The 15,781-nt window shown below is 51.2% G+C and overlaps 2 protein-coding genes across 2 annotated transcripts; one reads left to right on the top strand and one right to left on the bottom strand.

Annotated features, from left to right (window-relative positions):
• The first annotated feature begins 1,767 nt into the window (after nt 1-1,767).
• On the top strand, nt 1,768-7,025 carry LOC135377362 (unextended protein-like). Its single transcript, XM_064609721.1, has 3 exons — nt 1,768-2,065; nt 2,882-4,431; nt 6,056-7,025. The coding sequence occupies exons 1-3, from the start codon at nt 1,806-1,808 to the stop codon at nt 6,736-6,738; spliced, it is 2,493 nt and encodes an 830-aa protein (XP_064465791.1). The 5' UTR covers nt 1,768-1,805; the 3' UTR covers nt 6,739-7,025.
• On the bottom strand, nt 6,676-15,531 carry LOC135377363 (synaptic vesicular amine transporter-like). The gene is made up of 8 exons (XM_064609722.1): nt 15,492-15,531; nt 15,313-15,432; nt 14,946-15,249; nt 12,874-13,016; nt 8,738-9,249; nt 8,357-8,540; nt 8,251-8,296; nt 6,676-6,916 (listed from the first exon to the last, which is right to left on the bottom strand). The coding sequence occupies exons 2-8, from the start codon at nt 15,422-15,424 to the stop codon at nt 6,760-6,762; spliced, it is 1,458 nt and encodes a 485-aa protein (XP_064465792.1). The 5' UTR covers nt 15,425-15,432; nt 15,492-15,531; the 3' UTR covers nt 6,676-6,759.
• Between the last annotated feature and the right edge of the window lie 250 nt (nt 15,532-15,781).

Here is a 15,781-nt window from a genome sequence, read left to right as displayed (position 1 = left end):
CGCATTTTTATCTGTCCAGCAGTGATGGTCAGTAGTTAACTACATGTAGCTCAACTACTAGTTAAACTACCTCATTGTACTTAAAAAGTAGTTATCAACTACTTGCAGAAATGTAGTGGCAACTACTAGTTAAACTACTATTTTGAGTAGTTAACTACAGTAGTTAGGTCGCCAACTACACCCGATTTTGCCGCAGGCTTTACTCGTCTAGTGAAGCCTCATTTGCTGCGAAATAATTCTGCAACTTAGTTTATCGAGGAGCAGTGGCGTAGCCAGACCTCCAAGGTAGGGGGGGCTCGATACGAAAACTCGCCCCCCCCCCCCCCGCTGATCCTGTGTCGACAACACACACATACTCGTGCACACTACAAACTGAGGATTAAAAAAAGGAACGAAAATAGTTTATTTAGACGTTCACAGTACGATTACATGTATAGGCTGTCATGACCAATGAGGTGGTGTCACGAGATTGGGAGTATATTGAAAAGCTCATACTTTGAAAACCATTCAAGAGTGCTTCTTAGATAGACGCCATGAACTGCAAGAACTTTCGCGATCGTCACACTGGTCCCCCCCCCCCCCCACACACACACATACATTATGTTCTCGGATTTGCACGATTTGTGTGGGTCGGTCCGTGGCAGGTAGGGGGGGCTTGAGCTCCCCTTAGCCCCCCCCCCCCTCCAAATCAGTGTATACCACATGTGAGATGTAACATCAGGTTCCGGCGATGGCTTGCTCCTGCTTCCTTCCTCTTGCATCCTAGCCTGCACCCTCGCTTGCACCCTCGCTTACACCTATCGCCTCTACACTCTAAGAAAAAAATATGTAATTTTACTCCTTTTGGGGACTAAATGCATTGCCACAAAAAATAGTCCCTTTCGGGAGTAAATGCACGGGAGTAAATGAATGTTACAGAGCGGAAACTGCATTTCACGCGCTGTTATAAGAGTCCCAGGTACATAATCCGTGTGCATGCATGAAAATACTTTGAAGCAAACCGTCAAGCGTGATATATCGAGTGATATAAAATGTTGGGCCATACATAGGGCACAATTTGCGAACAAAGATGCGCTAACTGTTTCTTACTCAGAGTGGGCGGAAAATTGCTAAGCTGGCTGAGTTATACAGCCTTATGCCATGAAATTGACAAAGAACACATATTTACGTGGACTATTGCATTCGGAGGACCGTTTGCGCAGTTCAGCAACAATTTGCAGTTCTGGGGAGTAAATGTCGGGGTTAAAGGACTAAAATGGGGGAGTAATTGCAGTCTAAGGGACTAGAAGTTGCAATTACTCCCCATTTTACTCCTTTTTTTTCTTCTTCTTAGAGTGTACACTTCATGGGTACAAAGAACCATGCAGTTCACAGCAGATCGTCCTTTACTGCACCGAAAAGTGCCGGGAAATGGCGTATACAGCAGAGCTTCCTCCATGCTCTGGACCATACACGTCAACCTGTTTCCCGTGGTTGTCCGTGTTGCTTGTGGAGGTGTTGTTCACACTGCGACGCTGAATGAAAGAAAGCAGCCGAGGCAGCAATGCAAACACATCTTTTTTTTTTTTTTTTTACACCTCGGCTCGCTTTCTTACTGCTCCTGTGCTCGAACAGCTATACAGTTCCATCTTGCAGCTGCTCTCACCCCGGACTGGTAACGACCTTCCTCATCCTAACGCCCATTTCGAGGGTCCGTCGTGCGGACCCCGAGACCCACCCCGTATACTCATTCCCCAAAACAGCATAGGGGCGAAACTGCATCGCCAACGCTGGGCCGCGCGCGTGGCCTGCCGGCACGCGGTAGGATGCTGCGTAGGGCAGCGCTTCTTGTCTGCTGTCTTGCTGGCCTTGTTGTCGTTGGCGTGGACAGCGATCAAAGTCCCGTGCTTCGTTTCCGAGAGGTCGGACTCACCGCGCGCGGCCCCATGCCCGGGAGTAGTCCTTGCAATGAAAGCGGGACCGTACGGGGCTTTCGCGTTGGCAGCGACGGGTCGGCCAGCATCGCTCTCCCTGCTCCTGGCCGATGGTTTGTCTGCCAGCGTCATTCGCAGGGCTCTTCCTTCGCGTAAGTACTTGTGCGATACCCATGGATGTTGGCGTCATTATATGCCTGGTGCAGTGATTTTATCCCCCCCGCGCCTTCCAAATATTCGTCGATGCCCCCTCATTTTCTTTCCTGTGGATCCCCTATATGGGGGGCCTTTGTTATTTCAGCTTTAGAGACATGCCGGCAATGATACTTTTGCAACGTAACTACTGCAATAATGACCCCCTCATCCCCACCCCCTGCCCCCTGCTTGCACTTCTGAATGAACCACTGCTGGCGTCGTGTCTGTGTGCCTTCGGGATGAGTAGCTTAATAGAGGCGCAACATGACATGTGCTTTTCTGAACGAGCGAGCGGGTTCTTCTAGCACACAGAGTCCTCTTCTGGATCAGCGATCAACACGTAGAACTGTCTTTTTTGCGTTTTTTTTGCCAAAAGATTGAGTTTCCCGCTGACATGTCCGTAGCTTCAGCTGCGCACTGTGCTCTCTATAGCTAGTGTTTTAGTAGCCTCTCTAAGTTGCTCGAAACTTTCTCCAAGTGAAACAACAATATGGAAATGGAGACAGAGCTGCTTTATTCTTGAAATTCAGCCTCATACGGAATGGATACCGCATGACATCTCGTCCGTGTGTAGCATTCGTAATTTACCCCAAATCACCCAAAACAGCACCTATAGAGACCTAAAACTGTTCTGACCATTAGTCATTAGTCACTTCCTGAGTCACTTTTCGAGTCAGTTCTGCCGACCACTTTCCCGAAAATGTAGGATCCCATTTTTATACTAGCGAGGGTATTCGTTCCCCTTTCACGATGCCTTTTTCTCACCCAAAAAGGGGCCGTCGCATCGAGACGGTGGAGACGGCCGTCGTGTCCGGGATACGGTCAGTGGAAGAGGAGGCTAAACAAGAACCTGATAGTGCCCTCATTGTCGACGTCGACACTGATGTCAAGATTCTACTTCTCGGCAGCGGGTTTTCGGCTCAGACGCGAGTGGTCGTCACGTTGGAGGCCCGCGGACGGGGTGCCCCCTGCCCCGAACACTTCCTGGAGCCCGTCCTGGTGACACCTCTACAAGCTGGACTTGCCGCGGAAGCAGTGATCAAGTTTCCCGCGGCAGGAAGTGGTCGTCGTTCCTACTTCTGCGTCGCTTCCAGTGCGTCTACGGGCAGTCCACCCGTTACTTGGGTGCATCAAGGCAGTGACCCCCTTGTGTGCGTCGTACCCCAAGCACGCCTTCTGCCGGTATGGGTTCACTGGCTTCTCATACTCCTCCTACTGGTCCTTTCTGGCCTGTTCAGCGGTCTTACCTTGGGTCTGATGGCATTAGACCAGACGGAGCTCCAGGTCATTGCTTCTTGTGGAACGAATGAAGAGAAGAGTTGTGCTCGTAAGATCCTCCCACTGAGGAGACGCGGTAACTACCTGTTGTGCTCTCTCGTGCTAGGAAACGTTTGTGTTAACAGCTCCGTCACTACCCTACTAGACATGATGACCACCGGCATCGTAGCCGTCCTCGTTTCCACTATGTGCATCGTCATTGTTGGAGAGATCATCCCCCAGGCCGTCTGCTCGCGCTATGGGCTTGCCATCGGAGCGCGGACCATATACATAACAAAATTTTTTATGCTACTCACATTTCCGTTGTCTTATCCCATCTCCAAGCTGCTCGACCATTTTCTGGGCGAAGAGATCGGCGCGGTGTTCGACCGCGAGAAGCTCGCCCAGTACCTCAAGATAACGAAGGACTATGCCCAACTGGAACACGACGAGCTCAACATCATCTTCGGAGCCCTGGAACTCACGAAGAAGAACGCGAAGGACATCATGACGCGCATTGACGACGTTTACATGGTCCCGTACAATGCGGTCCTCGACTTTGAGACCATGAGCGACATTGTCAAGCGCGGGTACACTCGAGTACCGGTGTACGAGGGATCCAAGCAGAACATTGTGTCCCTAATGAACACGAAGGACCTGGCCTTTGTGGACCCGGACGACGCGATTCCCCTTCGGACACTCTGCCATTTCTACAACCACCCGCTCAGCTTTGTTCGTGAGGATGAAACGCTTGATGCCCTGTTAAGGGAGTTCAAGAAGGGCCACTCACATATGGCATTCGTAAGGCGCGCCATCGTCGTGCAGCCCCCAAATGAAGGAGGCAGCGAAGTATCTGCCGCCGCATCCCCCCAAGCTGGTGCCGCATCCCCCCAAGCTGGTGCTGCATCCCCACAAACTACTGATCAGGGTGCAGCCCCTGCGGCAGCACCGTCGGAACGCATAACGCCTCAGCCCGGCAACGATGAAGTGGTCGGGCTTGTCACTCTAGAAGACGTCATCGAAGAGATTATCCAATCTGAGATCATTGACGAAACGGATGTTCTAAGTAAGTACTGGACTTTGTTGGCTTTATATCCACGAGGAGCTTGTGGGCTGGTGGACAAAATTCGTATCCGTGTAACCTATAGGCTTATAGGAGCAGAATATGCCCCGCTCCCTGCCCGCAGGGACATTCCCAGCACTCCCAGAAAGGCAAGCAGATATGGGTGGCACAAACACCTGCCGATGGGAGTTGCGGTTGACCTTTATTCATAACTCCCCCGGCTATACACTAGCCTGCCTGCTAGCCCACACCAGCTTGCTTCATTTTGTTCCTTTGTTCTACAATGTCCTAGCAATTTTGTCGCGCTGCGCAGCGGAACAGCATAGCTGCTGCGACGACCTATTTCGCCAGAATCCGTTCACGGATGCGTCGCGCATTTTGTTGTACATGTGTCTATAACCTAAAGAAGTGTTCACAGAGGCTCGATGTATTTATACACCTGTTTGCGTGCAGCAAGTTCTGAGCGCTTGTCCAGTTCAATTTCACTATCCGCTGCGCTATCCGGTACGAGGTCAATTTGCAACGCCGCACCCACGCGATGACGGGCCAAGTTGTACTGGTCATGTAAGACCAGCATTCACTGTGTATTCACGCGAGCGACATGCTCGCGGAATATTCCGGTGGAAGAAAAAGCGAAATCGCTGCATTACGTATGCTCACAGAGACGAAGTTCCGTTCCGTGTTATGTTGAACATTCACACGGTGCGGAACATCGGGAGTGGCGTACTGCGCACCTAGCAGACGACACTTTGCAGACGACACCGTCAGCGTCTTTCCTGTCGTCTGCTACGGAATATGATGTGGCTGTGTCGCTGGGTATTTCCCACGGTTAGCAGTGTACGTAAACACTGGACGTTCAGCGCTCGCGCTGAGAGAGGTATGACGTTTCTCGCGTCTTCCGCTTCTCCGGGGAATGTCGCTTATGTGAATACACGGTAAAAGCAGCCACCATGATGCTCGAAAGGTTAATAACGCAGTATTGAACGGTACCACAGAAAAACCTGTCGCTATGACTTCGTCTCTCCTTTCTGGTGTATGTTGCCCTTTCACTCTAAGAAAAAAAGGAGTAAAACTGGGAGTAATTGCAGCTTCTACTCCCCTAGTGTGCAATTACTCCCCATTTTAGTCCCCTAACCCAACATTTAGTCCCGACATTTACTCCCCAGGATTGCAAATTGTCACTAAACTTCGCGAATGGTCTCCTGAATGCAACAGTCACCGTAAATATGTGCCCTTGGTCAATTTGAAGGGCATAAGGCTGTATAACTCAGACAACGTAGCAATTTTCCAGCCACACAGAGTAAGAAACAGTTAGCGCATCTTTCTTCGCAAATTGTGCCCTAGTATGGCGCAAGATTTTATATCACTCGATATATCACGGTTGACGGTTTGCTTCAAAGTATTTTCATGCATGCGCACCAATTATGTACCTGGGACTCTTACGACAGCGCGTGAAATGCGGTCTTCACTCTGTGACATTCATTTACTCCCGTGCATTTACTCCCGAAAGGGACTATTTTTTGTGGCAATGCAATTACTCCCCAAAAGGAGTAAAAGTACTCCTTTTTTCCTTAGAGTGTTTTCTGACTTTTTTTCTTTCTTTCTTTTTTGTTTGTTTATTTGTCAGTGGACAACCGAAGAAAGCAACGCCGTAAGGACGCCCAAGTCCTAACGGATTTCTCCGACTTCCTCAAGATCGGCGGAGGACAGCAGGGCAAGAATGTGGTGTCCGCTCAATTGGCCTTCGCCACGTTCCAGTTCCTCAGCACTGCCGTGCGACCGTTCACCGCCGAATTCATCAACGCAGCTGTCCTGCGCCGCCTTCTGGCCCAGAGCATTTTCTTCACGGTGAAACCGGGCTTACAACCCGTGAACCCCATTTTCGAAGCCGGAAAACCCGCAGACTACTTCGCCATCATACTGGAAGGCCGTGTCCGCGTCAGCGTGGGGCGCGAGGGCCTCATTTTTGAAGCTGGGCCGTTCGCCTACTTCGGCATGCCCGCGCTCAGCCCGGCACGCGAGGGCTCGTTCGTTCCCGATTATTCCGTCGTACCAATATCCTACGTCGCCTACCTGAAAGTCGGCCACGGCGTTTACGTGGCCGCTCTACGCGCCTCGCGCCTCTCGGCCAAGCAGACCGACAAGGCCGAAGAGCAGGCGGTGACCGACCGCATGCTGCAGGAGTCCATCGTCCAGTTCCAAGCCTTGGAGAACTACTCCCAGCAGATGAAAGGGACAGACGTTCCAACGGACAGAACGCGAACAGACACCGCGGCCGATGATCAGAGCAAGAATGTGAGCTGGTCCTGACGATTCCAGTAAAACGCATCTTTATTGGTCCTCATCTTCCTCGTTAACGTACGGAGCGTAGCGGAGGCCGCTCTGCTGCAGAAGCAAGGACTGGTTCTCGTTGCGTCCAGGGGGATTTCGCAGCAGGAGCATTAGTGGCGAATACAGGAAGCATACAGCGGCCGTCATGTATAGGAGCCTGCGGCAAAGAATCGGAACTGTTACGTTACTGTGCTTTTGTGTCCTCTTCTTTTTTTTTTCTTGTCTGGTGTAACAATACGAATACAGCTGGTACTTGCAAGGAACAATACTCTACAAAATCCGCTCTTTTCTTCCAAGGTGACGTGGCGTGTCTTTCGTTTGTCCCAGATGCAGTTGTTCGCAATATATTTGCTGCGGCACACACGGAAATTACTTAGTCTCCTAATGAGGGATCACGTGACCCAAGGTCTTGACGTGAAAACAGTATATAGAATGGATGTTCCAAGAAAGGGGCAAGCGGGGTTCGTGTCCTCACACACGGATATCGCGCGAAAGAATTGTAATGCCTGCTTCTTTCCTTAATCTCCTAACGAGGGATCACGTGACCCAAGGTCTTGACGTGAAAACAGTACATGTAGAATGGGCGTTCCAAGAGGGGGGCAAGCGGGGATCGTGTCCTTAGCCCCTTCTGGAGCTGCAAGATCACCGGCTGCGGGGTCGTCATGGTCAGATGTCATGTTGATCTGAATCCTATCCACCGGAGCCCCTGCATATCAGAGGGGCTGTCGTCATTCATTATCCTGTTGGTTGCACGCTTTACCTCCCCTAGGAACGCCCATATAGTGCTGCAAAACAGGACACGAACGACTTCACATTACGCATGCAAATCGGCGGTGCATAGAACGTAAACATTTACGAACGGGTATACTTGGAAAAACGACAGGTGGCACAAACATGTCTTCCGAATTCCCGCCACCCGTTTGAAGTATGTTCAATATATTTTCACTTCAAGGGCGCGTATGTTTCATTTTGCGCGAGGTTTGACCAAGAACGTGCTTTTAGCAGCTGGTGTTCGTAGGAACAAGCGGACGTTATCTGTGTTTGAAATCGTCTGCTCCGGTTCACTGAAGCAGACTATACTGCTACTACCGCTACCGTTAGGGCACGTACCCACATGCGGTACACATGTGCGGAAACCGCCTGCAGGCTGAAAGAGTGCTTGCTGCCCAGCAGCAGCTATCGCCTGCGGTTTCCGCGCGGCCCTCAAGATATCAACGTTGACGACGCTATTAATGTGTCGCAAACTGCGTGGGTGGCCGGAAGAAAACAAGAGCGTGACGCAATGTCAGTTGACCACCTGATTGGACGAAGATGCGCGGCATGCCGCTAAAAATCGTGCATTGCGTGGTCGAGGAAAAACGGAACGCGGCTTCTCCCGCACGCGCGGCAAGAAGTTTCCGCTCCACATACGCGTTACCACGCGCTTTTGCTGCATGTGGGTACGCATATGTTAGTTAGGTGTTCGTGAAACACCGTACGTTGTATACTTACGCTTGGAAGCCCAGGTGTTTGACGACAGCACTGCTCACGATGGGTCCTGCGTAGGAGAGACACCGTATATCATCCACAGGTCAATGTCTTCACGCACCGCACTCACCTAACACGAAGCCCACGCAGAAGGCTGTATCTCCAATGGAATAGACGCTGCCATAGACGGACGTGTGGCGGAGGTCGACCAGATAACCTAGCATGGGCATCATCGACGAGTCTACCATACCGATGGCGAAGCCGATGCCAGCGTTGGGGACAATCAAGTGGTTCACGTGACGAGCCATCGGAATCTATGACAACGACAAGAATCATAGCACTGACCAGATAGAGGTCTTGCCGAAATACAGACCTTCCTTCGTTTTGGTTCAAGGGATGGGGGAGAGGGGGACTTTAGGAGGAGGGGAATTCCCACCCGTTTTCCTTCTCACAGATGCTGTTGCCAACACAATTGGCTTAGTCAACGAAAAAAAAAAAACTGTATACTCACACAAACCAAACAGATGGCAATTGTGAAGAGACCCGTCATGGATGAAAGCCATCGGCCCATGCGATGACCCAAGGGTCCGAAAACGTTGGTCCCTATCAGGTAAGCGATGCTGGCTGGCAAAAAGACAGCGCCCTGCTGCCAACGGGGGGCCCGCATGGTGTCCATTAGCCACAGGGGCAGCGACGGCTCCAGCACGGCGATGCCCATATTGGCGAAGGTAATGGCCCCGGCAGCTGCCAGGATGTAAGGGTCCCGCAGGAGAGTGCAGAGAGGAGCGCCCGGCGCGGACTCCGGCTGGATACGCGGCTGCAGCACAAATAGCTGCAGCAGCCCGTCCAGCAGAGCCACAACGGCCAGCACCAGAAACGGGGCGCTCTTGCTCACGAACTCGTACATGACGCCGCCGAACGGGGGTCCGATCATGACGCCCAAGGCGAGACCACCCATAGCGATGGCCATGGCGTTGCCACGCTCTCGGTCGTCAGGGTACTTCTCGGCCAGCATGCCCATACCTGCAAAAGCCGCCCGTATCTCTTCGCTTTTTTGAGAATGTCCCTTTGCAACCTTTTCTGTACCTGGTCCTTCGATTGGCGACTTTGCCGACATTGGGATGCAAACAGTGGCGTCACTAGGGGGGTGCGGGGGGTGCGGTCCGCACCGGGTGAAGCGATGGAAGGGGTGACGCGCCGCACCAATACTGCCGCTTCCTCCCGTTCTCTGTGGCACGATGACGCCAAAAACAATATGAGGAGCCTTCTGCGAGGCACTTTTTTTTCCTCTGAGTGTGGCGTAATATATTTAATATATTTATTTATCGTCAATCGCCTGTTACGGAAAGGTATCCGTTAATGGGGACATGGGGTGGGGTGGGGGGTGACGCAAAGAGCTCCCGCACCGGGTGACGCGTACCCTAGCGACGCCACTGGATGCAAGTAGTGTTGGGATCCGGGATATCCCGAAATCTCGCCTGTTTTTGATATCCCGAAATCTCGGGATTTTTTTTGCCGTCGGAATTTCCGATGCCTTAGTATAATCTCGGAATTTCTTGGTGGAATATCAGGATCTCAGGACTCGAGTGAAATACTGCAAAACTGCTCTCGGCGCAAGCAGTAAGCGGAACAATTTCTAGTTGTTTAATTTCTAGCACAGGTTTCAATGATCTGCAGTTCCTTGCCATCTCTCCGAAGTACCCTAATAACGCATACGCGTATTTCCTTACTTACGCGGTGCGGTGAGGGGCCTTCAATTGTTAGCGCCTGTGACACACGCGCTGGAGCTCCATGCTTTGCGCTATCGAGAGGTATATCTCCGACGTCACACCCGTGAACAACAGAAAAACGGAAACCCGTAGGCTGGTGATCACAGGTATCGGTTTAACTTCCACGATGAGTACACAAACGAAGCTACTAGTTCCCGCAAGCCATTCAAAGCTATTGTGGTTTTACCTATTGTGTGCCGAACATGAACTGGACGCATAATGTAAAACCCCGAGACTAGGGAACACGAAAGGACAGACACAACGCGGAGTCTCAAACACAACACGAGCTGTGTTTGAGACTTCGTGTTGTGTCTGTCCTTTCGTGTTCCCTAGTCTCGGGGTTTAGGACAGACACAACACGGAGTCTCAAACACAACACGAGCTGTGTTTTAGACTTCGTGTTGTGTTTGTCCTTTCGTGTTCCCTAGTCTCGGGGTTTAGGACAGACACAACGCGGAGTCTCAAACAAAACACGAACTGTGTTTGAGACTTCGTGTTGTGTCTGCCCTTTCGTGTTCCCTAGTCTCGGGGTTTAGGACAGACACAACGCGGAGTCTCAAACACAACACGAGCTGTGTTTTAGACTTCGTGTTGTGTTTGTCCTTTCGTGTTCCCTAGTCTCGGGGTTTAGGACAGACACAACGCGGAGTCTCAAACACAACATGAGCTGTGTTTGAGACTTCGTGTTGTGTCTGCCCTTTCGTGTTCCCTAGTCTCGGGGTTTAGGACAGACACAACACGGAGTCTCAAACACAACATGAGCTGTGTTTGAGACTTCGTGTTGTGTTTGTCCTTTCGTGTTCCCTAGTCTCGGGGTTTAGGACAGACACAACACGGAGTCTCAAACACAACACGAGCTGTGTTTTAGACTTCGTGTTGTGTTTGTCCTTTCGTGTTCCCTAGTCTCGGGGTTTAGGACAGACACAACGCGGAGTCTCAAACACAACACGAGGTGTGTTTTAGACTTTGTGTTGTGTCTGTCCTTTCGTGTTTCCTAGTCTCGGGGTTTAGGACAGACACAACGCGGAGTCTCAAACACAACACGAGCTGTGTTTTAGACTTCGTGTTGTGTCTGTCCTTTCGTGTTCCCTAGTCTCGGGGTTTAGGACAGACACAACGCGGAGTCTCAAACACAACACGAGCTGTGTTTGAGACTTCGTGTTGTGCCTGTCCTTTCGTGTTCCCTAGTCTCGGGGTTTAGGACAGACACAACACGGAGTCTCAAACACAACACGAGCTGTGTTTTAGACTTCGTGTTGTGTTTGTCCTTTCGTGTTCCCTAGTCTCGGGGTTTAGGACAGACACAACACGGAGTCTCAAACACAACACGAGCTGTGTTTTAGACTTCGTGTTGTGTTTGTCCTTTCGTGTTCCCTAGTCTCGGGGTTTAGGACAGACACAACGCGGAGTCTCAAACACAACACGAGGTGTGTTTTAGACTTTGTGTTGTGTCTGTCCTTTCGTGTTTCCTAGTCTCGGGGTTTAGGACAGACACAACGCGGAGTCTCAAACACAACACGAGCTGTGTTTTAGACTTCGTGTTGTGTCTGTCCTTTCGTGTTCCCTAGTCTCGGGGTTTAGGACAGACACAACGCGGAGTCTCAAACACAACACGAGCTGTGTTTGAGACTTCGTGTTGTGCCTGTCCTTTCGTGTTCCCTAGTCTCGGGGTTTTACATTATGCATCATCTTCACCAGCTCGCTTGCTTCCTAGCTATTTTTTCATGAACTGGACGCCAAGGGCGGGAGACTGTTGGGGCCTGTACGAAAGGTCTGCACACACGTTTCCTTCAACATAACATGAAGCACTCGGCAAATATACCAGCTCAAGTTTCGACATCAGCGTTTTCTTCAACATTAAGCAGACAGGGGGGCATTCCTTTCCTGTTGCTTGTCATGTTTTGATGCTTTTACATGATTCAGTTTCCTAAGTGGAAGCTTGGTTTCGTTCAGTAATGAATAAACCGAGTGGCGCTTCACGTGGCCATTGTGCATAAAACTACCGAGCCCCTTATTTGAGGAAAACGTAGGAAAAGACCTCGTCAGTTTTCTTTTATACGTAAAAACACAACATGGAAAGCACGAATGTTTTGATTGCCATGTACGGACAGAGTGCTGAGGAGACAAACACAAGCGCATACGGGAAACGTCAGAGTTATCGGACCAGTGCTGCGTACGCGCGTATTCTCGGTTTCATCTCAATCCCGTCCCGGGATCCCGAGGATCGGTCCGGAACAATCCCGGGATTGAAAAAAAATGATCCGGGATTCCCAACACTAAATACGAGTAAGTGGATGCTGCCATCATGCAGGACTACGTGCACGGAACTCCACGAAGCCCATGAACCTGCAAGAATCCTGGTTCACAGGGCTTCGTGTTGCTTCCATATTGTCTTCCGCGGGAACTGAAGGCATGACATGTCCTCTAACACTAGGGCGTCTCTGCCAGAGTATCTGTATCATCCGTGGCCGTACACTCTTAAAAATGAACTTCACCGCATAGCACGCTCCTAGCCAACCATCATCTCGAATGATATCGCTATGAGCCATGATTTGTTCAGAACGGTGGGCGTACGCCTTTTTTGTGACACTTATGCTGTTCATAATTGTCACAAAAATGGCGTACGCCTCCCGTTTTCAGCAAATTAGGGCTGATAACGATATCATTCGTGATGATGGTTGGCTAGGAGCGTGCTATGCGGTGAAGTTCATTTCTAAGAGTGTATATGCATACCGTGCAGCTGGAAAGAAAGATGTTTAGACGCGACCCCTGATGGCCATGTCTGCAGTAGACGAGTAGGAACATCAAACGGAGAGGTTATGGGGGTTTGGGTGACGCATGCTCTCGAACTGATAGTGGCACCAATCTCGGTACTTACCGGCCACGCTGGTGCAGGCGGAGCCCACGCCCTGAAGCGTCCGTGCCAAAAATAGTGTCCCGTAGCTACTCCCCACCGCGAACACCAGTGTCGAGATGAACATGATGATAAAGCCGCTGAACATAGGCACGGTGTATCCGATTCTGCACACATCCGTGTTGTGTCTTAGATACATTCACTGTGTTAGTGGCATTTTGATCCTTGGCGATCCATTTTTCGCGAGCTCCCGCTCGAAGCGCACCCAATTCATATCCGCGAACCTCACCAAAAGGAAAGATAACGCGAATTCGTTCACGTTAGCCTCTGTAGCAGGAACTCACAGAAACGGACCACCTAACCGATCATGTCGTAATACCCAAACAACTACTGTGGTTGTTGAACACATGCCCCGTGAGGCATGTGTTCCCATGCTGCTTGAACAGAAATCCTAACGTAAGGTTCATGGACGTACCGAGAGTGGGGGGGGGGGGGGGGGGGGGGGGGGGGAGGATGGCGCTCCGGACCCGTAATTTCTCTCGCCGGCCCTGAGACCGAATACCGTAGTGTGGTGAAGCCGTTTTGGCGCATCTGGAGTCATTCTGCAGCGCGTCTAGAATGCGTCATTCTCGTACGAATTTTCTTTCGTATACAAGGGCGCGTTCTTGACGTTACCAATCCTTCGAACTTCAAGTCCCAATCCTTCGAATCCTTCCGCGTCCTCCGTGTCGAGGGGCTCCCGACGCCCCTGACGCCCTGGCGGTACCTCGCAGAAACGCGTGACGCCATTTTCTTGGCGGTACTATAACGCATAGAATCGCGCGCAGCCTAGACATTAAGCTTCTCGCTTTATCAGATAACGAGGATACCGTTAAAAAGAGCAGTGTAGGCATTACGGAAAGGAAGAAAGACGTCTCTGGATTCAACAACCGTTGTAAACAGTCGTGCATTTCTATAAGTTATACCGCCAAGAAAATGGCGTCACGCGTTTCTGCGAGGTACCGCAAGAGCGTCAGGGGCTTCGGGAGCCCCTCGACAAATTCGCAACAAATCCCATCCCTGCAAGGATGGTGGGATTTGACGCGAAGTTATCGGGTGCGCACGCGGGTTGCGCCGAAGGCAGACATTTATCCAGACCCCCCCCCCCCCCGGAAACCCCCCTAAGTTTTTTAACTCTGGACCCCCTACAAAAGGGGGGACATGCTATTTCGGCTTTAGACACACGTCGGTAATGATATGTTAAGCTGTTTTGACGTAACTGCAATAATGAACCCACCCTCCAATTTTTGGACCCCCTCCCTCCCTGTGCGTGTGCACTCTTAAAAATGAACTTCACCGCATAGCACGTTCCTAGCCAACCATCATCTGGAATGATATCTTTATCTGCCCCGATTTGTTGAAAACGGGAGGCGTACGCCTTTTCTGTGACAATTATGAACGGCATAAGTGTCACAGAAAAGGCGTACGCCTCCCGTTTTCAACAAATCAGAGCAGATAACGATATCATTCGAGATTATGGTTGGCTAGGAGCGTGCTATGCGGCGAAGTTCCTTTTTAAGAGTGTGGGATTTCGGATAAACCACTGGCCGAAGGTTACCGCTTGCAACAGCGTCTATGTTCATTTTTGGTTGCAAGGTCCAGAGGTAATTCGCGTCGGAAATTGGTTTTAAGCCGACCCAGACCAACAACGTTTTGCTTCTTTTCGTTAAATGTTGGGTGGAGTTGGATTTTACCCGAAAACGTACATACATTGACAGAATCGCTCAGGCCCATCGCTCAGGCTTGCCTATATCATGGACGTACATACATATTTTGGAGTTTCGAACACATATTCGTGCGCTATATCGAACGAATAATCCAACCGATAGCGCAGGATAATGTGTACGAATAGCGTTACTTTATCTCTTTTTTTTTCAACACCATTCTCCAAAATTAAAACGAAAACAGAGTGTATAAGGAACAAGCTCTTTGCGGTAAAAAAAAACTGGGTGTAAAAACGAGGTATCTTCCTCCCCTTTTTTTACAGCCAGTTTTTTTTTTTTTTTTTTTTTTTACGATACTCCCTTTTATAAGTGAAGCGTCCATAAACGACGTACTTGTTGGTGAGTGGTCCTACGATGGGGTTAACTAGTGCTTGAACTACCGGTTTGGAGGCGAACAGGACCCCAACTTCGACGTTCTCGTCCGTGAGCACGTCGTGCCGCGCTGCCAGCTCCTGAGGGCTCATTGTGGTACTTGGGGCTCGCGGGGTCGGCGTCGGGGGTGACGGGGGCACCAGCGTCGATCCCGGCAGGTCCCAACGCGTCTCCGTGGCGGGTCCCAACAGCGCGGGTCCCTCCGTCACCGACGTGTTCCCTCCCGCCTCGTGCAGCTCGTACAGGTAGTTTGGGATGATGGGCACTGCATGCGGAGGGCCGCGCATCGATCGACCGCCCGGCGTCCCCCGCGGGGCAACCCACTTACCGACGCTGGTGAGCAGCATGTTGTCTAGTAGAAGGGCGATGGCGACGATCAGCAGGACCAGGCGCCGGGAACCCCGGCACTTGCGGATCACCTCCAGGCACCACTGCCCCATTCTGGTTCCTGCACGGGGGGGACCGTGTCCGCCATCTTGAAAGCGCAACAGGTGGGTCTCTACTTACCGGCCGGCTCCGTCCTCGGGCCCTCACTGCGGCCGGGGCCCGTGACCGCGCGGCCCCGTGGCGACATCTGGTGCGCCCTCCGAGCGGCACCTGGCCCCCCCTCTATGTTTGCAGACCCCAGACGCCATCATGGGACCAGACGGGCCCCCCAACTCATCCGCGAGCGCAAATGCAGTTTTCCCGAGTGCGGCGGGTGTTACTTGACATTTATGAAAATGTACGTATTGTTAGACAACGCGTATATACGTGTATTTACCCGCAGATGAACGGGGCTATATTGTGCGATATAT

This window comes from Ornithodoros turicata, chromosome 1, assembly GCF_037126465.1.
Source record: "Ornithodoros turicata isolate Travis chromosome 1, ASM3712646v1, whole genome shotgun sequence".
Taxonomy (NCBI): domain Eukaryota; kingdom Metazoa; phylum Arthropoda; class Arachnida; order Ixodida; family Argasidae; genus Ornithodoros; species Ornithodoros turicata.
The sequence above is the reverse complement of the archived record's forward strand: the minus strand, read 5'-3'. Positions and strand labels throughout refer to the sequence as shown.